General features: G+C 37.7%; 1 protein-coding gene across 10 annotated transcripts in view; it reads left to right on the top strand.

The window, feature by feature from the left end:
• The first annotated feature begins 532 nt into the window (after positions 1 to 532).
• Positions 533 to 21,931, top strand: part of UBR2 (ubiquitin protein ligase E3 component n-recognin 2) — a 59,662-nt gene continuing 38,263 nt past the window's right edge. For 5 of the 10 annotated variants that reach the window (XR_012830929.1, XM_075707290.1, XM_075707291.1 and 2 more), the window contains exons 1-10: positions 542 to 644; positions 4,987 to 5,246; positions 8,005 to 8,083; positions 9,634 to 9,747; positions 12,606 to 12,733; positions 13,756 to 13,894; positions 15,570 to 15,632; positions 16,879 to 16,999; positions 19,652 to 19,759; positions 21,449 to 21,537. Coding sequence is in view for 8 of the 10 variants with exons in the window: in XM_075707290.1 (XP_075563405.1) it covers positions 567 to 644; positions 4,987 to 5,246; positions 8,005 to 8,083; positions 9,634 to 9,747; positions 12,606 to 12,733; positions 13,756 to 13,894; positions 15,570 to 15,632; positions 16,879 to 16,999; positions 19,652 to 19,759; positions 21,449 to 21,537 (1,179 nt within the window). In the remaining 2 variants the exon portion in view is untranslated. Of the gene's footprint in view, positions 645 to 4,986; positions 5,247 to 8,004; positions 8,084 to 9,633; positions 9,748 to 12,605; positions 12,734 to 13,755; positions 13,895 to 15,569; positions 15,633 to 16,878; positions 17,000 to 17,309; positions 17,461 to 19,651; positions 19,760 to 21,448; positions 21,538 to 21,931 lie in introns of those variants that run through there. The other 5 variants (XM_075707296.1, XM_075707295.1, XR_012830930.1 and 2 more) reach the window with 4 other exon arrangements.

The following is a 21,931-nucleotide window of genomic DNA, read 5'->3' on the forward strand; positions in this document are numbered from 1 at the left end:
TGCCAGAGTCACGTAATTTACTGATTTTTTTTTTTTTTTTTTCTTTTCACCCACGCGGGTGCCGGGGGGCCTCCCGGGAAGCCCTCGCCGCCCCCTCGCCCGCGGGCCGCGCTGACAGGCCGGGCCCCTGAGGGCGGGTGGGCTTCAGCCGTGGGGGACACCCGGCTTTGCCAGCGAGACCGACGATGTCCCCCGTCCCGGGCATCGCTTCGCCTCGGAGGAGACGAGCAGGGCAAACGACTGCGTGAAGAAGGCCGCGGCGCGGGGTGCTGAGCCGCCGGCCCTCCCCGGCGCCGGGCTGGGCCCTCGCCGAGTCCTGCACCAGGGCCCCGGGCAATGGGCGCCGTCTCCTAGGAGACCGGGGGGCGGTGGGGAAGGCAGGCGCCGGGGAAAGACTACAACTCCCAGGATGCCCCGCGGGCGGAGCGGCGCCGCGGGCGGTGACGTGCCGGGCGGAGGCGGGGCGGAAGTGGGTTCCCCGAGCAGAGCGGCCGGCCGGGCCCGGTTCCGGGTGTCCGTGCCTTGGCGGCGGCGGCGGCGGCGGCGGCGCCGGGGGGGGAGAGAAGATGGCGGCGGACTTGGAGGAGGAGGTGCAGGCCATTGACAAGAGCCTGCTGGAGTGCTCCGCCGAGGAGATCGCCGTGGTGAGGCGGCGGGCCCGGGGCGGAAGGGCGAGGAGTGCTTGGGGCGGGGAAGGAGCCGGGGCTGGCGAGGCCGGCGGGCGGCACCGGCCTGCCCGGCCGGCGGTGGGGCCGGGAGGGCCGGGGGCCCTTCCTGCGGCCGGGGCGAGGCTGTGGCCGGGGGCGGGGGGCGAGCAGGCTTTCCGTGAGGGGGTGTCGCTGCCTGGGCTGTTTATAAGGGCACCCCGGCTGGCGGCGGCGGCTCTTTCTGGCCGTAGCCCTCTCTTGTCGCCAGCGTCGCTATTGCAGTAGCCGAAATCGGTCGCAGCGAGCAGCCAGCTTTTCCTGTTGTTCCGGCTGGCGCAGGTGGCTCCCCAGCAAGCCGCCTGGACGTGGTCACCCCCAGCCGGGGGCGATTCCTCGCCGCTTGTGGGGCTTGGCGGGCGCCGAGGCCGGCGGGGGGAGCGGGGCCGCTTCTCGGTGTCTCCCTCCTTCACCTACTGCTTCCTCGCCTTCTCCAAGCAGCCGAGAAGATCAGTTCTCCTACCCAGTGTGCTGCCTTCTTGCATCTCTCTACCGGCGATCGTGTCTTGACGTCAGAGGATCCCCCTTCCCCCGTTAATTTAGGTCGATGTCGGCCCCCATGTATGCTTTGTCGTGTTGAAGTTTCGTGACAGCATCCCCCCCCCCCCAAGTATTTAAGATGCGGTTCTGCCAAAAGCTTGCACTAGTTAACCTTAAGACTATTAGAATGGGATGCTTGTAGAGGAAGTATTAGTAAAATCAGTGTAATATTTAAAGTAATCTACTCTTGTTTATATACTTTTCCTGCTTTTATGAAGAGTTGTTGGAAGAGGAGCGAAGTCTTGAGGGTAAAGCTTTCAGAGAAACTTTTGTTTCTGGCTTAGGTGCCAGATCTTATAGACACTCGTGCATTTGAGGAACTGGATATATGCATTAAAATATTGGGACTGCTCATGTGCCTATCTGTAGGATAAGACCTTGATAAGTCTGTGTGTATGTCGATGAAAATTACATTGACTGCTTTACAAAAGAAAAGACAACATTGTAATTCAGATTATCCTCGGATTATGGTGATACGTCTACAGTGTAGAGGTATGATTAGATGGGCATATGTGCATAGTTAGCTATATCCTAGCCAGTTTAGCTCCAGGATCAGTCTTCCTTCCTCTCAACAGAAACCCCAATAATTCCATCAAACACTTCACATAGTAGCCCATCCCGAGCCCAAACTACCTTGTTTGTGTGAGTAGCAGATGCTTTTTTTGGGTCACACTGTAGTTAAACCAAAAGCAATGGTACACCAAGTGGAACACATTTAGGAATTTGCTATAGGTACAAGTGCCAGCTTAAGCTTAGTCAATTCTTTTTCATTTTTATTCTCTGTGATCACCAGCACGAGCTACAATTCTGAGATCTATCACTCTCAAAGCTACAATGTGCTAGCAGCTAAATGCTGCTGGCACTACCTGATAGATAAGTAAACAACATACTTGGGTTTTAGCATTGTTTTTCTCCCTCCTTTGCTGATAGCATTACTTTGCTGATAGCCCAATATTAACAAAACATGCCAGCCCAAAGCAATAGTTGCAGCACTTTACACTTCAATTTCTTATTGCAACAACTTAGTGATAAACTTCCAAAGAACAGAATCAAAAGAATGTCATCTGTAACAGAACATTAGCCTACATTGCAAATATTTGTTCAGCTAAGAAAAACATAAATTGTACTTTTTAGCTTTTGAAACAGTAAACTGAGTTGTTTTATGGCTTATTTGTATTACATGTTTTGTTCGCCTAGTATCTCCTACTTAGATGTGGATTTAATAGAAACCCTGATGGATCATTAGGTATTTACTTACATAAAATGTTATTTGATCAGTGCTTCTGGTTTTTGTTCGTTTGTTTATTTTTTTTTCCCCAGGGCAGTCAAAAATTGCTGCAGGAGAGTAAGTCTGAGGGGGGAGGAAGTGAACAGGAATACACTTACCTTTTTAATAAAAACTTCTCTTGGGAGTGTAGAACATAGGTTTTCTTCCATGTGACTTCAGGATAGGAGATAGACAAAAACTAACTGAAAACTTGCCTAAATACAAAGTATCTTTGTTAAAGAACAAATTCCAACGTTTTGAGTAGTTTTACTGGAGATCAGTGCCTCCCAGGCAGTGATTTAGAAAGGCAGTGCAACATAAGTATACGTATGTGTATATTTCTAGGAACAATTTTACATGCACAACAGTATTTTGAGTTGCCTTCCTAGTAGCTCTTGGAGTGACATGTTTCCTTCTCCTAGTAGCCTGTACATCCTTCTGATATTCATTTAGCCAGGATCTGATTTTCAAAACTATATGCACAGTTATATGTATAGAACCGGCACCACAAAGAGATTTAGGTGTGATGACATTCAGTGTTGCCACACCTAACTTTCAGGCAACTACTCCCAGAATCTTTGGGACGGGAAAGCCGTTTTACTCGAGGAACAAGAATTTTCGCTGGCTAGGTATTTGTCTGAGCTTGTAGTGTGGCTAATATGCCCTGTGTATTTTCTAGATAGAAATTAGTAATGTACTGCTGAATTAAAAGTCTGAAATTAAAGGTATTTTGCTGAGAAAAATGCAAGCGTAATAACTAATATATGCCCTAGAAAATAATCTAAAAAATGATCTTATTAAATGGAAATCATGGAAGAGACTAAGTCAGTTTCACTGTGATTGGGTCAGTTCCTGGCAGTAGTAGATATTTGGTGACAAATGATGACAGGAGAGGAAAAGATTAATGAGCTTGGGAAAAAAGCAAATTAGATTCTCAGTAATGAAAACTTTACTTTTTTAGATTTTTGTGCTGTATTCTCTGAATCCTGGTGGGAATGGTGAGATTATCTGTAAACTTCTAGATAGTTGCATACGGCTTTTTGGCAACCTTCTCCCATGGACTTCTGGATTTCCTTGGAAAAATTCTGGGCTTTGACCATCAAAGCTAGATCAATACAGAAAGATTTAGTAGATTGATTATGATTTTAAAAAGTCAAACTTAAGGCAAGAGAAGTGAGGGATGCATATTATTCTACTAAGACCTGTACTGACAAATACTTTTTTTATATGTAGTTCTGCTTTAGAAAACATAGTAAATTAAAATACTACAATATATTAAAAAAAGAAAAGGCAAAAATGCAGCCATTCTTAAAAGGCACAAATGGACTGCTGACTCTGTGTCCTGAAGAACTTACTACAGCTGTGTTGTCTCAAACATAAGTTCTTAAGAGTAAGTCATAAATAATTCAGAGTAAATCAAGCTGTAACATTTGATTACCAAACCCATTTATTTTGGTATAATTAATTCTTGGTTTTCATGTACAGTTTTAGGTTGATTGTGAATTCTTTGTCTGAAGTTGCCAGGGGGTATCTGGTTGTCATATTTACAATGAGAAATGGCATACTAAGGCTGTTTATGTAATGCAGGATTTAATCGGTGCACACTTGCAGTATGTGCTTGCTCCCATTTGTTTATTATAAAAACCTTGCAGCCTTAATTTATAGTTTAAACCTTTATAAAATTGTAATCCACAAGGCAGAAATGAAACAAATGTTGTCCTAGAGGATTTTTTTTTTTACTCTGTGTGTGTATACAAGGGGAAAAAACCTAGAATGAGATGTGAGTTTTTCAGTGGCTTATGGCAGGTACAGTAGTTTGATGGCTTTTAAAAACTGTCAATGTTGTTTTTTACAGTTGATTGACTAAGAGAATTTATGGATCTAACATCACACTTGAAATAGTAATTCAGATAAGTTATTTTGGTGGTAGGAGAAACCAGACCCCCTCATTTTCATAGGTAATTTCTTGAAATTAAATAAGAGAGGGACTGTTACCTAATACTGTGTTTGCCATTCTCCTTGTACTTTTTGTCTTTGCCTGTTACTTGCCAACTCTAGGCTTCCGCTGCTCCTGTGTCCCCAGCTGGCAGCATCAGTCTGCACTCCAGAGAAATGCAACCAGCATAGTTTGGGCCTCATCCTAAAAGTCAGTGCTAATGTTGGGACGTTTTACTGGTCATGCACCCTGGAGGAAAATTTTTAAGAATTTGGTATCTTAAATTTTGTGGTTTTGAAATGAATTTTATATGTCAAAAAGGTAAAATGTGCAAGCAGGGAAACAAATTATTCCTTTCCTAATGTCTGTCTTCTTTGATCATCTAGATTTAACACTTGGAAGGAAGCATGGCTTTCTAGTTTTTCAATGCCATTTTAGCTTTTTGATTTAGAAAGAAAAAAGTCATCTTGATGGATAGAACTGTGTTTGGTATTTTTATTAATGAATGGTTTGTGTTCTCTTTCCTTTTAATTTAAAAGAAATGGCTGCAAGCAAATGACCTTCAGAAAGAAGTATACCAGCATCTGGCCTATTATGTACCAAAAATTTACTGCAGGGGTCCTAACCCTGCCCCACAAAGAGAAGACATGCTGGCACAACACGTTTTGCTGGGACCAATGGAATGGTACCTTTGTGGTGAAGATCCTGCATTTGGTTTTCCAAAGCTTGAGCAAGCGAACAAACCTTCCCATCTTTGTGGCCGCGTTTTTAAAGTGGGAGAGCCTACCTATTCTTGCAGGTAGTTCAGCTTAGCATTGTGAAGTATTTATAATTTGTGAAGCCGTGGAACATTTTTCAATAAGAATATACTGTCCTCATGAAAAGTTAATACCCCAAATGTATTTTAAAGTAACCTTGAAGTGTTTCATGACAGGTGGGATCAGGGGAAAATTAACACACTACAGGTTTGTAAATAGGAAAAATATTAATTAGTGCAGAGTGTTTTCTGTACAAAAGAAATGCAAGATTAAGAAAGTGGTTGGGGTGAATTGTCAGTGTGATTTAAGGGCATTAATCAGAAGTAAGTGGGTAGGTGTATGTGTGTGTAATTCAGGTGTTTAATATCAGCTGTATTTTAGACCTCTTTCCATGACCTGTTTAACCAATCTATTGGATGCTAACACAGGTGTAATGCATGCTTAGTGGGGTGATGGGGGGAGGGAATGTCTGTCTTATTTGGAGGGTTTATTTTTCTGGGTTTCCATCCCCTTCACTTACAAGGAGAGAATGATTGTAGAAGAATTTTACTCTCTAGTGCCCTTCTTTTCTAGAAACTTACTGGCCTTACTCGCTGAAGTTCTGATTCAGGGTGGACTTGAGATACTTAATTCAGCAAGCTGCCACTGCTGCTTTTCTGTTTCAATGATCAGTTAGAATAGGTAGTTTTGGAAGTGTTTTGAGACCTGTTATCTTGAGATGGATGAGATTAAACTGGTGAGTACTTTAGATCCTTTCAACTGCTAAGAAAACTATCTCCTCTCAGGTGTTTTTAGGTTCTTCCTTCACACCTGGGAAAAAGTGGAGAGATCTGGGTAGAGAATTAGAGAGTGGGAGGCTGAGTACTATCAAAGGTTATAAAAAGAATTTCCACAGTTTCTTTAGTACCTTTTAATGAAATCTGGTCCCAAAGAACTAAAAACCCAAACCTTAGAACTAGTGTTTTAATTCAAGTCAAATTGCATTGCAGCTTAGGAATAATAAGTTAATGATCAAATGCTCTTTATATGGTCTAATGAAAACTGTGGGATTTCTGTTAATTTCTTCTAAACACTTGTTTTTTCAAGACCGACAACTCAATATATGAAGTATATCCTTGAGAATACTGTCAGGTATGGTGAAAACATAGAATAATGCAGTCCATTGGTGTAGAATTTAGAGAATGAGTGAGAGTACTGTTTATACTCAGGGTCTTTGTTTCAGTAGAAAAATTATTTAAATACAGCAATATAATTATTCAGCTTAGAAAGGACGTCTTACTAGGCCATCTTGTCTGATCTTCTGCTCAAGTCAGGGTCAGCAGTGAATACAGAATATTTTTGCTGTTGCTGCTATCAAGATGAAGTCTCATCTTTCAATTAAGTACTGAACATAGATGTAAAACTGTTAATGTTTCCTGTTGTGTGTTAATACTTTTCTTTGACTAATTCTCTTCGGTAATGGAGAATAATGAGAGTTTAAATCAAACTTTTGTGAGATACAGAAAATAATTGTTTTCTGAGTCCATGAAATACATTAAAAGCAGTGGCTTTTCTGTCCAGTTGTGAAGCTTGCAGGTCTGCCTCTGCTTTAGGTATAAGCACCCTTATTTGTTTGAGAAATTACTTGGCAAATGGTTCTGAGTTTGTAAGTGTATTGCCAGAAGTTTAGGGCTCTGAAGAATCGATACCCAGTATTGTAGAACTAATCTGCCCAATACTGTAGGCATATAAGTGGGTTTGATTTTTTTAATTAAAAAAAAAAGAAATGCCATGAACATAAATTATTCTAAACCAGAAGAGCTTTGTATAATTTTACTTTGACATTTTCACCTTTAGTGACTCCTCTGGAGAAAACAAATGTGAAAATGGTACTTTATGCATAGTAAGTTATGGTTGCCTGATCATCTTTCAGTAATTACCTGGTTTAATTTATCTGGTGAAATGAAATTAAGATAATTCTTGATAATAACATTTCATAGGATCTCTGGTGTTTTGTTTTGAACAAAATAAGTTGTCTCTCTGAATTCTTGTTTTAATAATAGCCATCATAAGACATTAATTCTCTTGGTAGTTATTTTTACATTGCAAAACCTGACTCCCTTAATCTGGAGGTGCCTTGGAGTCAGTTGCATTACATAGGTTCATGTATTTTCAGTGTTTCTCAGGGAGACAGTTAAATGTAATGCGTAATTGTCTCATTCGTTTGTTTAGCCCCTTTTGCTAGAAATGTTCTATCTAATATAGCAGTGCCTGTAGACTGGATCTTATTATGGTTTCTGATCTCCTGGTTGAGGAAGTTGCATTCTCGGACCTCTTCAGTGAGCTTGTAGGGCTAAACTTAGAAGCAGAGGTTTGATCTAATCTGTTGTGTGCTATCTTTCTTTCCAGTGTTCAGTGAAAAAATGTCTTCTGTGATTGCTGGAGATTGTTAATGCTTGTACTCTGCACTTGAGAGAACTTGCTTGCATTTATACTGTTTACCTTCCTGTACAGTGTTCTGTAATTCATCTGTTTACTTGCTTATATACTTGTCTTATCTCTTGAAGGCAATGGCTATGTTGCCCAAATATATATGCTACCTAGACAGCATTTTAAAGCCTCTTCTGTTACGAGAACAGATTTTTTTCTCCTTTATTTGTTTCCCCCTCCTTGGAAGCCATCCCTTTCCTCTTTCAGAATATATATGTTAGACAGAAGGTTCATATTGGTGATATTTGAAAATTACTTGTTGTAAAATATGTGATTAAAGGCAGAAACATTTGTTTAAAGCTGCGTCCCATTTTTTTTTGCTGTTTTCAGGGACTGTGCGGTTGACCCAACTTGTGTGTTATGCATGGAGTGCTTTCTTGGAAGTATTCATAGAGAGCACCGATACAGGGTTCGTAATACTGCTGGAATATATGATGTAGCCATTAATAATTTTCTAAGTGTATGAAACTCCTTGTTTAATGTTTTAAGAATGTATACATAATTTCAAAATGTTAGATGAACACAAAGTTTGGAATTACGTCTGCAATAATTTACAGGAACTTGAGTGTTTTGTTCTGACTGTAAATTCTGAAAGTTAACACTTTAAAATATCAAGCAATTAAATTTTATGCACAACAGTTAAGCTTACAAATGTATGTTATTTTTAACATGGGCCTTTTAGTGTATTTTACAGAATTAGAGTTGTTTTTTGACTTGCTTTGACCTATTTTTAAAAGGTATTGAAAAACCTTTACTAAGAAACCACTTTTATTTAAAACTTATTTCCTTTAAACATCTGAATTGTTATGAAATTCTGTACAATAGCAGGATTTTTGTTTGGTTTTAAGCATAAAGTTAGAATAGCAAACTAAAACTGTAGATGCTGTTTATTTTAGTAGTCTAATGCTATTAGTAGTACAGATTAGTTCAAAAAACCTACAAACAAAACCAAGAAGGCCTTGGTGTGTTCTTAAACTAAGATGATAAGTGAAAACTACCTGTGCATTTCTGTAAATCTGGTTTTGACAATACTGCACTGCTGTTAGTGTAAATCCAATCACTGCATGGTTACACTGAGCACTAGGATTTAGGGAAAAAAACCCCAAACCTACAAACACAACTTGCCCCAAGAAACCCAACCCAATTCGCTGGTATCAGCATGCTTCTTGTATGTAGGTTTTTAGTTTGCAAGCTTAGTGAATTAACAAGTCTAGGTGACATCCAAAAGCAAATGTTGTTTCGAATGTCCCTCTAATTTTCTTGATACTGTAGGATGTACCTGTATGTACAGAACGTACCTGTATGCCAAAAATAGGTGAAAGAAGAATTCTTCTATGTATCAGTTAATAGTTCAAAAAGAGTATTATTTCACTTAATAATTCAAGGTGATCGTAGCTTTAAAATCCATTTTATTAAAACAGTGTAAATGTATCATTACAGTTTTCAGATATTTTTTTCTATGCTTACTAAGACTTAAGTGGACAATTTGTAAGTTTTGTGTGTAAACTCTGTGACTGTAAACAGCACATCTTTTACTCACTGTGTAGTAGCGCTGTATGAAATGATTTAGCTTTGTTCAGATTAAAAATGTGAGAATCTGAAATAGTACAGATGGCATTGCAAGTAATAGATTCAGAAGAACTGAAAAGCAGAAAAATCCCACATCCTTCACGTGGGGCAGAATGAGGGTGTTTGAAGCTTTTGGTTTTGTGATGTTTTTTGGTTTTGTTTTTTTTTTTAAACTAACTTTTGGCATGGGCAGACTGATGAAGTAGATAAGCTTTCAGCTATCATAGAAACAGGCATGGTTTCACTGTGCTTTTTTAACAGAGTACTGGCTAAAGCTATTGGGTGTTGTGTGATGATGCTTTTGTAGTTTAGCTATGACTACTCATTTCTTAATGTGCACGTATGTATATGCATATTCACATGAACCATTTCGTTTTTAAATAATTTTAGATGACAACATCAGGTGGGGGAGGTTTCTGTGACTGTGGTGATACAGAAGCTTGGAAAGAAGGTCCTTACTGTCAAAAGCACGAACTTAACACTTCAGAGACTGCAGAAGAAGAGGTAACAACAGTTGAGACATCATGTTTCAAAACACTGTTAACCGTGTATATATGTGTGTGTATATATATATAAAAAACTCATTCATATGAGGTTATTTTTAGTTTTGTACACCATGTGTGAGAGACAGGAGGGAATTTAATGGTAATACTTGAACCAGACTATGAGTTAGACAAAATTAATGTCTTGTCTAACTTAAGGAGTTATATAGAATGACATTTTCTACTTGAAGACTTTATTTTGTATGGTTTTGGTTGCCTCTGCAGCTTTGGTTCTGTTTCTTTGTTTTTCTGTCTTATTCTGAAAGGTGAAGGGAGTCTGCCACGTGAAAAAAAAAAAAATCTGTATGTAGTCATGTGCATGAAGAAGCCAAATTAAGCTGTCTGTGCAGCATATGTTCTGATTCATACCAAAATAAAGTGCACAGATTTTTTAAATCAAAATAATTTGCTGCTACAGGAAAGCCATAATGGAGATATAAGACAGAGGTCTATAAAAGCTTGTTTGGTATGGAGAAGGTAAATAGAGAACATATCTTCACCATTTCTCATAGCATAACAACTTGGACACATTAAATGCAGAAAGACATGCTACTTCTTACAGTATAAATTCAAGCTGTTGGACTAACTGTTACAAAACGCCATTGTTGTTAAAAGCTTATATGTGTTCAAAGGGAAATTTAACATGTTTGTGGAAGGAAAAAATGATCAGTGGCCATTTAAAAATTGCAGATACCATCCTTGGTGTGGGAGGTATTAGTGTCTTAAGTTACTGGAGACCAGAGGAGGATTCTGTCCTTTTCTTACACTCTTCTCTTAGTATCTGTTATTACATCTCAGGAATGAGAGTGGCTAGTTGGGCTTCTGGTCTAGCCACTCACATCTGTTCTTATGTAATATAATTTCTGTGAGATTTTTTTGGAAGGGAAAAATATAAGGCAAATTTTTGTAGTAATTTTGTTGTTTGATGGTTTAAGTGAAGCGACTGTAACTGTATTTGCAGCGACAGTGGTCCTTCTAAAATCTGTTATCACTCTCTCAACCCTAAGACTCTAGCACTGCTGCGTGGACTCACCACTTGATCTACACGCCAGTTTATGTTAGTGGGCAGCCTTAGAAAACTGTTGTTCTGATATCTTGGGTGGACTGCTACTTCTGTGTCCAAAGATACTCACACAATGAGTGTGAATAACAGAAAAATTAAGGTACTGGGCAGGCTTTGTGTTTCTTCCCCGTGAGTGATGGGGATTGACATCTCTTATGTTACACAATGTTGTGTTCAAGGTAGATCAAGGATCATTTGTTGAGCATTATCAGAGCCTGTTTTCTGCCTTACCCCCAGGTACGTGTCTTTGTTGAAAGCACTGGGAATGGAGGCAGTGCTGTTGCTTAAGATTTGCCTTTGCTTTTGGTGACTGATGGTTCTTCATGCCCTAGATAAGTTTTAAATGAAGCAAAAAAAGAGAAATGGCAGTTATTAACACTCCTGTAAAGCTTCCAAATATTCCAAAAGAATCTTGGGGTGGGTGGGTGAATAAACTTTACTAGTACAGGTGAATTGCTGACTTTCAAGGGCCTCCTGTAGATAATGCAGATTTAAGTTCTGAAAAGATTATTGTGGCCATTTTTATACAACATAAACTGTAGTGGAATGCAGCATCTGGTATTAGGTAATCCTAAACCAGGAACTGGGCTACTGTTAAATACTTTAATGGGCTAACAATTACACATACTTCAAAATACCAAATACCAAATGATGAATTGAGTCAGTGACCCATGTCCAGGTGACCTGCAGGACACGCAGTGTTCCCTTTCCAGCTTTGTAGAAGGGGTACTAGTTGTTCTGAATATCAAAAATTTGAAATAGTAGAAGAAGAATCAGAGAAGAGGTTTTTAATGTTTTCTATTCACATACAAATCCCTTGAAATGGATTGGAAGGAAATGGCAGTGGTACCTGTACTACCTGATGCAGAGTTGGCAGTGGTTCTCATTTGCTGCTCCAAAAAGTAGTCCCTTTGACTTTGCAGACTGAAGCAGCACTCCTCTTCCTCCCTTTCCTCATTTCAGTTCCCCCACCTGCAGCAGCAGCCATTCTGCTCTGGCAGAGAGGAGAACGAGTTTATAGTGGCTGCCGATGTCAAATGGAGGGCGGCCTGGAGAGTGTGGAGTGGGCACAAGTGGGTGCACGGCCCACGAACAAAAGGGGAACAGCTGTCTGCGAACAAGACTGAGATATGGGCAGATCATTATGAAATACCTAGTTACATTTAAGCATTTAATTATTTTTATGCAACAGCATGTAAGAGACATGCATCATAAATCATGATCCCAGTGTGCTGTATGTTGTATAACCTTGGATAGATAAGACTTCTGCCTCTAAATATGCATCTGTTGCCTTGTTTTATATGTAGCACATAGTCGTTTGTGTTCTGCAGTTTACTAACATTGGTAAGTGGAACAAAAGATAGTGATTTGAAATTACGTTGTTTGAAGGCATTGCGGAAAAAGCAGATTTTAGTACAGCCAAGGTTAAAAGTTCTTCAGAAGGACTATCTTAGAAGGTGTGCAGAAGTGGGAACAATGCAAGTGAAAATGGAGAAGTGTGTGAATTTAAGTGGGTGATCAGAGGCAAGTTAACATTTAGGTATTGAATGTTAGATTACTGTTTTGGTGATTGTCAGTGAAGAACTGGAAAAAGAAAACAGGATGATTGTTGACTATTGCTTTCAAATGTAAAGTCATTTAAAGAAAAACATCATTAGGATGCTTACATCATCTTTGACAAAGAGAGGTGCAAATTTGACAATTTCTGTTTTGAATGTCATTTAATTTCTCAATTGCTATTTATTTTTATTTTTCAGGATCCTCTTATGCAGTTACCAGAAGATATGGTAGCAAGAGCTTATAATATTTTTGCCATCACATTTAAATATGCAGTAGATATATTAACATGGGAAAAGGAAAATGAATTGCCTGGCCTAGAAATGATGTAAGTATGGAATTCATCTTCTGCCTTTCAAAGGCTTGCAGATATTCACAATAGAAAATGCAAATTCTGATTTTAAGTCTATTTTCTGCCTTTCCTAAAATTGCCAGGAATATCTTGTAGACAATGGACTAAAATAATTTTAATACATTTGTTTTTCTCATATTTTTTACTTTTGTGATTATACAGCCCATTCCTCTCCACAGTGATAATGAAACAATGTCTTTGTGATACCTTTGTTTTCTTAATATCGAAAAAGAAGTATAAGTAAAATACAATACCCTAAAACTAGTGGCAGGTTAATTTCTTATGATCAAAATTACTGAAATTCTGATGGCAAAAGTATTTTGTACTTTCGGTGATCCACTTACTACAAATTTTGAAGCATTACAGAATATTTAAGTGTATTGTAACAGCATAGTTATCATGGATTCATTTGTGACATCTTGTTAGTAACTTCTTTTACTTTGTGTGAGTAAGAATGCTGTGTCAATAAATGATGGGAATCAAAAGATTGCACTTAATCTGTGTAAGCGTAGTAAGCTGTGATTATGAGGATTGTGGAGTTTGAGCTTTTTAAGAGACTGCCAAGTGTTTGTTGTCTAATAGACCTTTATGCAGTATTGGGGGAATAGGTGTGGCAAAATAATGCCAAGACCGGTGAAATCTTTAAGAAGCTATGGGGGAATGTATTGAGCACAGCTGCGATCAAAGGAAATGTGTTTTCCTTAGTAGAAAACTATCAATCCATAATCAACCAATGTTCAAAGATAATACTCAGCCTTAAGTATTGTCTTAAGATTTTGTTCATTTTGGACTTAATTCTGCAGGAAAGATGCACATTCCTATAGAGATTAGGGATGGTCAGTCCTTTTCAAATAAATTGTTGAGGTATGTTCCAGTATAGCAAAAGAAGCCAGGCTTGGGTTGTCTGCTTGGTGGAAAACTTTCTTAAACTAGGAGGTGATTTTTTTTTTTTTAATTACATTACTTTGAATTACATAAATTCAATCCTTGCTTTGAAGCGAGAAGAGTGACACTTACTACTGCATGCTGTTTAATGATGAAGTCCATACCTATGAACAAGTTATTTATACTCTTCAGAAGGCTGTCAACTGCACACAGAAGGAAGCTATTGGTTTTGCAACAACAGTAGATAGAGATGTAAGTAAATTAATTGCTAGAACTTTTAATTATACTTACCCTAATATTTATTTTATATGACTACACTTTATTTTGTTTTCCCAAAGAGTGTGGTTATATGTAGCTGAGCCCTGTGTGTCAGGCCACCCTAAAATGTCTTAACTCATTGGCCAACCCAAACCAGACCTAATATTGAATATATGTTTCAGTGTAACTGTATTCCATTAACTCTTGGGAGTGTAGATAGCAGGGTGTCTCTCCTCTGTCAAGGACAGGCAGCAGCTTTAGCTCATCCCTTACTGTACACCAAGGAGCTGACATTGAAAGAGCCGCTATATGTGCTCCAAGCATGGGAAATGCTTCTCAGAGTAACACCAGTCAACTGTGAGGGATAAAATCCATAATTGGCTGCTTTTGTTCCGGTGCTCATGGAAGTATTTGTGGTTTTTTAAAATTTAATTTTCTTTTTCATAAATGTCAGATGATAATGGCGGGAGGAGGTAAAGCATTTCATACAGCATTTAGAAAGAACAATGAGTTCAGAATCACTACATATTGAATATAATTTTAACCAGTATGTCGGTCTCAGAAGCACTCTGCCAGCTCTGTTTGTGTTCTGGCTTGTGTGCATTTTTTAAGAAAGGGAAACTTTCTAGGGACAGTTGCATCTTGTTATTTGTGCCATGAGCCTGTAAGCAGTTGCTGTGAAAATGAGTGTCCTTTTATGTTGTTTTGTTGGCTTGTACCTTTTTTTTTAAGGGGGGGTGGTGCGAGGGGGGAAGTCTCTTCCAAAACAGCAATGAGAGTGTTGTTTTGGGTTGTTAAATTACTTTAGGAAGGTCAGTGGAAAAGGAAATATAACCACTTTATATTACTTAACACTGAACTAGATTTTGGTTTTGTGTTATCACTACTCTATTTTTGTGACACCAGTAACCAAAAGATTCCTGTCTGATCCCTGAATGCGTGCTGACTTGAGCACATGCTGTGTATTGTAGGATACACTTTGGAAATTTTTCCCTGCTGTTGATACCTGTCCTACTTCTAAATAGACACATGAATGCATATATATATGTGCACATGTGTATGTATGTAAAAGAAATGAGGTTATGCCTGAAACAGTAATTTGGCATCAGACCAGATCTAAAATCTCAGTGAGCTATTCTGTCTATAATACGCTATAAATTGAATCAACTATCTATTTTAATGTATGTATTGACAGTATAGAAAGACTTGCATGATATGAAAACCTTCCAGTTTTGAAATAAACCACGTGCTTTAGTTGTATGTTTAAAAGACCAATTAGCTTTCATACCTACTTTTCAGAAGACATTGAAATGTCTGAAATATATTTAAATTGTACCGCAACTAATGATTGATGCATTAGTACTAAAGACAAGGTTTTGGTATTTTAAGTAAAAGTGTGATGGTTACATCTTAAAAACAATGTTATACACAGAAAATTTAGTATAACAGGTAACTGCATATATGGTATAATTTTATTTTCTTTTAAAAAGTACAGGGTACATTTTGGGAACTCAAGTATGTAACTATATACAGTAATTTAAAAAAATTAGAATAGCATGAAAGCAAGAGTGGTTAATGTGCATCTGAAACTTTTACTGTATCTTTTATACTAATGTAAAACACAGCATTTAGAAGCTGATGGTAATGTTACTTCTTTACAAATTTAAAGGGACGTAGGTCTGTTCGATATGGAGACTTTCAGTACTGCGATCAAGCAAAATCAGTAATAGTGGTAAGTAATACTACCTACTTATTTGCCTCATCTTGAGCAACAAGAGGCTTTGCTACACAGTTTTGGAATATTGTTACTGTAATAACTCTTTATATTTTAATAATACAAAGTGTTGGAGATACTATTTACAATATGCACAGTAGAGGTATCAAAATACAGGTTTATGCTCAGTTGTTTTTTTTTTTTTTTTTTTCTTTTTTTCCACTATGGTCTGCCTTGCACCTAAAATCATTCCCTAAGAAGACGTTCCTAGACAACTTTTCCCTTCAGAAAACAGAGTTTGGTCAGGAACTTCAGATGTCATCTTTTAGAATTGCATGTCAGTTCAGATCAGTGAAGTTAAAATATTTCAGTTTTTCTCCTATAATATGAAGTTATTTGCCTCTTTCACAGCTACAGCTATGGAAACTGTTACTGATTTAATCCAAGTGTGAAACTACAAATACACTTTTATTTTGCATGTGTGTATTTATTTGTGTGTATATGTATTCATAATATCTATATATTACAGGGGTTTTCCATGTAATAATATTTTCTATTTATTTTTTCTTTAACTGCTGCAGTGCAGTACTTAATCACATGAAGTAAATAGTTTATGTGTTATACTGCTACCACTGAAAAACAAATACTGCAACTAGAGTTACTGGCCTTAAACTATTTAAGGTATTTTGAAAACGGTAACGTATCTTTGAAGTTGTGCAATATTTTTAACTTGCCACCTATGCAGTCAAAGGACAAATGGCTTTTATGTGTAATGTCTAACTATTACGGTTACTAACACAGAGATGAGGAGAAATACTTTCCTTCTTGTTTCAACTCTGTGTGTTTAATTTGTATTATTGAAAATAGCCCATGGACAATCCATTTCTGTCCTTGGTGGGCTGCTGTGTGACTTGCATGTCACGTTGTGAGGAACAAGTGTGTATGGCTGTCTTTGGTTGTGCCTGGGACTGCTTATGAGTAAAATGCAGCAGATCAGTGTGTACAGTGATAAGAGGCCGAGTGGAAAATGGATTGGCCTGAATATGTTGATATTGCATAATAAAGTCCTTCAAATATTAATAGGGTAAACAAAGTTCAGACCTTTTTGGTTTTGTTTCTTCCCGATGTAGGTGTTAGTAATTAGAATATGTATTAATATTATAAATTATTGAAATTAATCATAGGAATGCTGTGTTTCTGTACAGAAATATCTGCTGGTCCTCACTTAAATATGCATTACCTCCTTTTTCCTTTTCTTTTTAAGAGAAACACCAGTCGTCAGACAAAGCCATTGAAAGTACAAGTTATGCATTCATCTATTGTTGCCCATCAGAGCTTTGGTCTGAAGCTCCTAACCTGGCTTGGCAGTGTTATTGGATATTCAGGTGGGCAAACTTCAACTTTTTTGAGATAAGCTAGAGAATATTTGTGAGGCAAGCTGAATTCCTGAAGCAATGTTGTCTACTTATTTCAGATATGTAATATATAAGGCAAAGCTATTAATAACTTGTCAGACTGAATTCTGTTTTCTCTTATTGGAGCGCTGTTCTGAGTTCTGTCTTCCATATGAAAGTGCTACCAGTCGTACTTAGTCTTCTTGGATACTGTTTTCTGTTTAGTTGCTGTTGAACAGAAGCTGAGAATCGTTGTCAAATGCTGTGTGCCAATCTGCTATTTTTTCAGTCCCTAGTTCTTTTTAAATGAATGCAGTAAGTTGAAAATAACCTGTCTGATTCGATAAAACAAAATTATTCAGAAGCAATTTGATGAATGATGGTGAAAGTGATTGCTTCAGATTTTTTGCTAAGTAAAACAGAGAAAATGCAAGGATGTGTGGAGGTTTTGGGTAAGTACAGAAACCAACAAAGTGTTAATCAGATATTTAGAAAGAGGTTTCTTCAAAGGATATATCACAGTATCATTTTTATGGGAAGGCTCTGTGTTTGTTTTGGCTTGGTTCCTCCTTTGTCCTGATGAATCATAAGGTGGTGAAGATGTGGAGCATGAGGGGAAATAAAAGGAAAATGTGTCAAACTGCTGATATGTAGAAATGTAGATGCAGTCTCCAATGCACTTTGTGTTCTATGCATCTGTAAATGTAACAAGAATTATTAGCAAAGCACATTCAAGTGTAATATTGCACATATGTTCTGCGTAGGTGCAAGATTTCTTCAGAGATTGTATGTTTTATTAGACCGATAGCTGGAAAACTAGCAAGATTTCAGGCACAGGATTGCTATATCATGTTACATTTTTTGAAAGATAAATAGTTTGTGTTTGCATAGAGTCAATTTCTAAAGATACACAAATCAAACTTTTCAAAAGTTATGGTAGCAATTTGTTCAACTATTTGCCAGTGTTGCTGGCAAATGATAGGTATTAATAGAAAGGAGAGACATGAAGATATTTAATTTCTGAAATAAATTTTCCTTTCAGTGTAACATGTAGGCAGGCACTGTCTTTCTCATATTCTTTAAACCCAGTTTTGTGCCATATCATTTGTGCCAGGTACCTAAGTCACTAATTTTCAGCACTAAATTACAGTTGCAAAAAAGTAACTTTAGTATGTTAATGAAGTATCAAATTACAGATGAAAGTGTTCAATTTAGTTTGATTTGTGTGTGTGGTGTTTCTGAAGTTCTGCAGAGTCCACTTCATTTAAATGCAGTGTCCTTTATGATTCAGAAGGGCAAAAATAATATTAGATGGTAAGCAGCATGCATCTGTTTTGTCTGTGACCCACATGCTCAGGTACTTGAAATGCCTTACACACCTTGGGATGCAGTCTTGCAATGTACTCTGGAGTCTGGTTTTGTGAAATGCAATTTTGAAAAAGTTGGTTTTCCTTAGCTTTTTGACAAACACACCGAAACATCTAGATTCTGCTCAATCTTTTAAACAGCCTGTTACTGTTCATCTGTAATAATGGGTGATAGAATTGCACTGCTTGGGTGGTTACACTTAAATGTCTCTGAGCAAAGGGAGATTGGCAGGTGGAGGGGTCTTCTGCTGTGCCGGATGGTTGCTGTGAAATGAGTGTCAAACTCTTGTCAGTGAATAAAGGGAAAAACCTTACTACGGAACTTTGTCGCAAGCTTGACTACCACATCATTTCTAGCAAATATCAGTTCTTCAAGAATAAGCATCTGTTTGCCATTTGTAGAACAATGCAGTAGTTTCCATTAATTTGTTTCCCTTCATAACAGTAGTTGGAACTGAACTCTGCAAGGCAAAAAAAAAAAAAACAACCAACCCAGACTGCTATAGGGGTTCACAAACTGTATAGAATTGCACCATGCAGCACATGGTATGGTATACATGGCACTAAGCCACTGCCAACTCTACCTAAGAAGCTGAGATGGCTAAGCAGTGTGCAGAAATAAGGGCTAATGTGTCACAGAGTTGTGTTACTGAATATGCATTACCTGCAGTGTGAAGCTAGGTTGAACATGGTTAATATAAATGTGTCTGTGTTGTGTTCTGCTGCAGATGCAGGCTTGTCTGCCAGCATATAATAACTTACATGTTCATATAAAAACAATTATTACTGCTTTCCATTAGAAGAAAATACATAGAGAAGCTTTAAAATAATAGCAGCTAGTAAGTGTAAGCAAAAACCTCATGAGTATATGAGTCATTTCATATATGAATTATATTTTCATTTTGCTAGGACTCTAAACAGGAAAAATAAAGCCTAGAAAATTAGCCTGCTGTATAAGTATTTCTCATATTAGTAAGGCAGCAGCACTTTTAAGAAAGCACATTTTTATTTAATAACTTTGAAGCAAATCGTTGTGTTTGGCAATTTTCTCAGGGTTCTTAATGTTCCCTGAGGTCAATGCGAAACTTGCAAGGTATGAAATGTTTATGTTTCTGTCAGCAAAATATGAGCAGTGTTACTCAGTTGTCAAGGAAAAGAAGGCTCTATGGCTTATACTGTGTCTTATGAAAACTCCAGTACATCAAAATAATGTACAAGTTAGCGTTTAAGCTAATTTATAGCTAATAACTAATTTATATCATTTGTTGTCATTAAGATGGCCTTCGTCGAATATTGTGTCAAGTTGGTTTGCAGGAGGGGCCAGATGGTGAAAATTCTTCTCTTGTGGATAAGCTGATGCTGTATGATTCTAAACTGTGGAAAGGTGAGTTTTCTCAAACTTCTGGAAAATACTGAACGATGCTATGCATATGAGTTTTCCCTTTACCATATCTGCTAATGTTTGATCATTTTTACTGTGGTGTATTATAGATAGAATTGTCTGATTTGTGATAATCTCTCTCTTCATGATGCACTCCAAATATATTGAAGACAAGAATATAAGGAGACCATTTGGGATGGGATTGGTTTTAGATCTAATTTTTCAAAGTAGTCTGAAATTAAGGCTGACTTGAATACACAGATGACAGTGATAGTTGAGGGAAATTGAGTAAACAATAGAGTGACTTGGGGTTTGTCTGTTTTATAGGATCTCAGCATCTATATCATATCTACCAACATGCCTCTCTTTAAGTGATAGGACAGAGGGTTTTCTGCTTTAACTTGTGTTTGTGTTCATGAGGTATTCTTAAGTGTTCCTAGAACATTCAGTGAAAACTACTGTTCTGGTTTTTTTGGAGCCCTTAAAATTTTAGAAGCTTGATTGATATAATGGCATTGGCTAGAAAGTTGTAATGTTGAGGAAGTGGAGATAGTTAATTTCTTTTCCATCATGGATTCTGTGTCTGATTTGATATCCTGAAAGGGCGTGTAAGGCCAAGTGTAAGAAAGAGAAGCACAAAGAGAAGGCAGAGAATGATGCAATATATCTGTCCTTCCCTTATTTAAACATGAATATAGTGTTTTGAAGATTGCTACCCTCCCCCAGTATCTTTTGTTGTTCTTGAGTTCCAAGGTACAGATATCCTAGAGAGTAGTAATATCTCTCTGTGGTCTGTCTTGGGGACTTCTTGGAGCAGCAACAAAAGCAGTAAGTAGTAAGGTGGAAAGCAGATGTAGTATGGAGAAAATTATTCTTTTAGGTTTTGTTTATCTTATACCTTTGTCTTGAGTGAATGAATCCCTGGCACTCAGATTTTCTTTTAATTTTTTTTTTTACCTCAAATTTCGTGATCTGAAAGGTACTATTGTGGACCATTACAACATTTTTAATACAGGTTTTGTTAGGATAAAGTCTTTCATGTAAGCAAGGACTAATTTGCATTTCTATTTCAACATCAATATTTCTCTACTTTTTCATGTATTCCACGGTTTCTCTGCATTAAAGAAATAGTGTAATGCCTTTTGACTTAAGTGACCTGCAGAAATAAATAATACATACATGCATGTATTTCCAAGATACATACAGTCAATTCTCATTTGTATTGATAATATTTTCTGGGATGCTGCTCAGACAGACTAGAAATTCAGAGATAGCTGAGCTGATTATTTTGCAGAGTTGTTCACAACTAACAAAATTTATTGCAATTCCCAGGACTTCTCATAATAGCACGCTCTTTTTTTTTTCCCTGGGTTATCTAAATCCTCTGTTTATCCTGAGGAAGAATAGAGTTCTGCTCTTGTTTGCCTGACTTGCCTTATATTTGAAGGTTTATGTTCCCAATCAACAGCTCAGTGTTATCTTATAGAGGAGTAATAAATAATGCTACCTGAAGAATTTTGTTTTATGTATTCTTCTTCATCGTTTGCTACCACCTGACAGACTTAATCAAAGCAGCTTCTGCTCCAAAATGCACACTTACCTCATTCTGTAAAAGTTTACTTTTCTAAACGTTTCCATAATATTTTGACAGAAAATAGTGACATGCAATATTTCATTCATTTTTCTTGACAGGAGCTAGAAATGTGTATCACCAGTTATTCATGAGCAGTCTACTTATGGATTTGAAATACAAGAAACTTTTTGCTATCCGCTTTGCAAGAGTAAGTATCTCTCTTACAAAGAGCTATTAAATGGTTAAACTATCTAGCGAAGAGAGTTTAGTTAGTGTGCAGTGCTTCAAATGAACTGTTATCCAGAATTTTTTTCCTTTTTTCAGAAGTGCAAAGTTGAACTGAAATGCTGACTACCTTATTTCTGTCTTCAAAATATTAGTTATAATGGCATCTCATCTCCTGGGAAGAAAATGAGCTTTCCAGGCTCCCCAGAACTAAAGCAGTTCAGATGTTTTTGTCTTCACCATCAACTATACAGGCTATCACTTCTTAAGAGCTAATTGCTTCTCATTGTTGAGGTGTAAGCTGTTAATAGCACTACTCAGAAATTGTGCTGAAATTCAGTTATGCTGATTAGTATTTCTGTAGTAACTAGTATTTG

This window comes from Pelecanus crispus, chromosome 3, assembly GCF_030463565.1.
Source record: "Pelecanus crispus isolate bPelCri1 chromosome 3, bPelCri1.pri, whole genome shotgun sequence".
Lineage (NCBI taxonomy): Eukaryota > Metazoa > Chordata > Aves > Pelecaniformes > Pelecanidae > Pelecanus > Pelecanus crispus.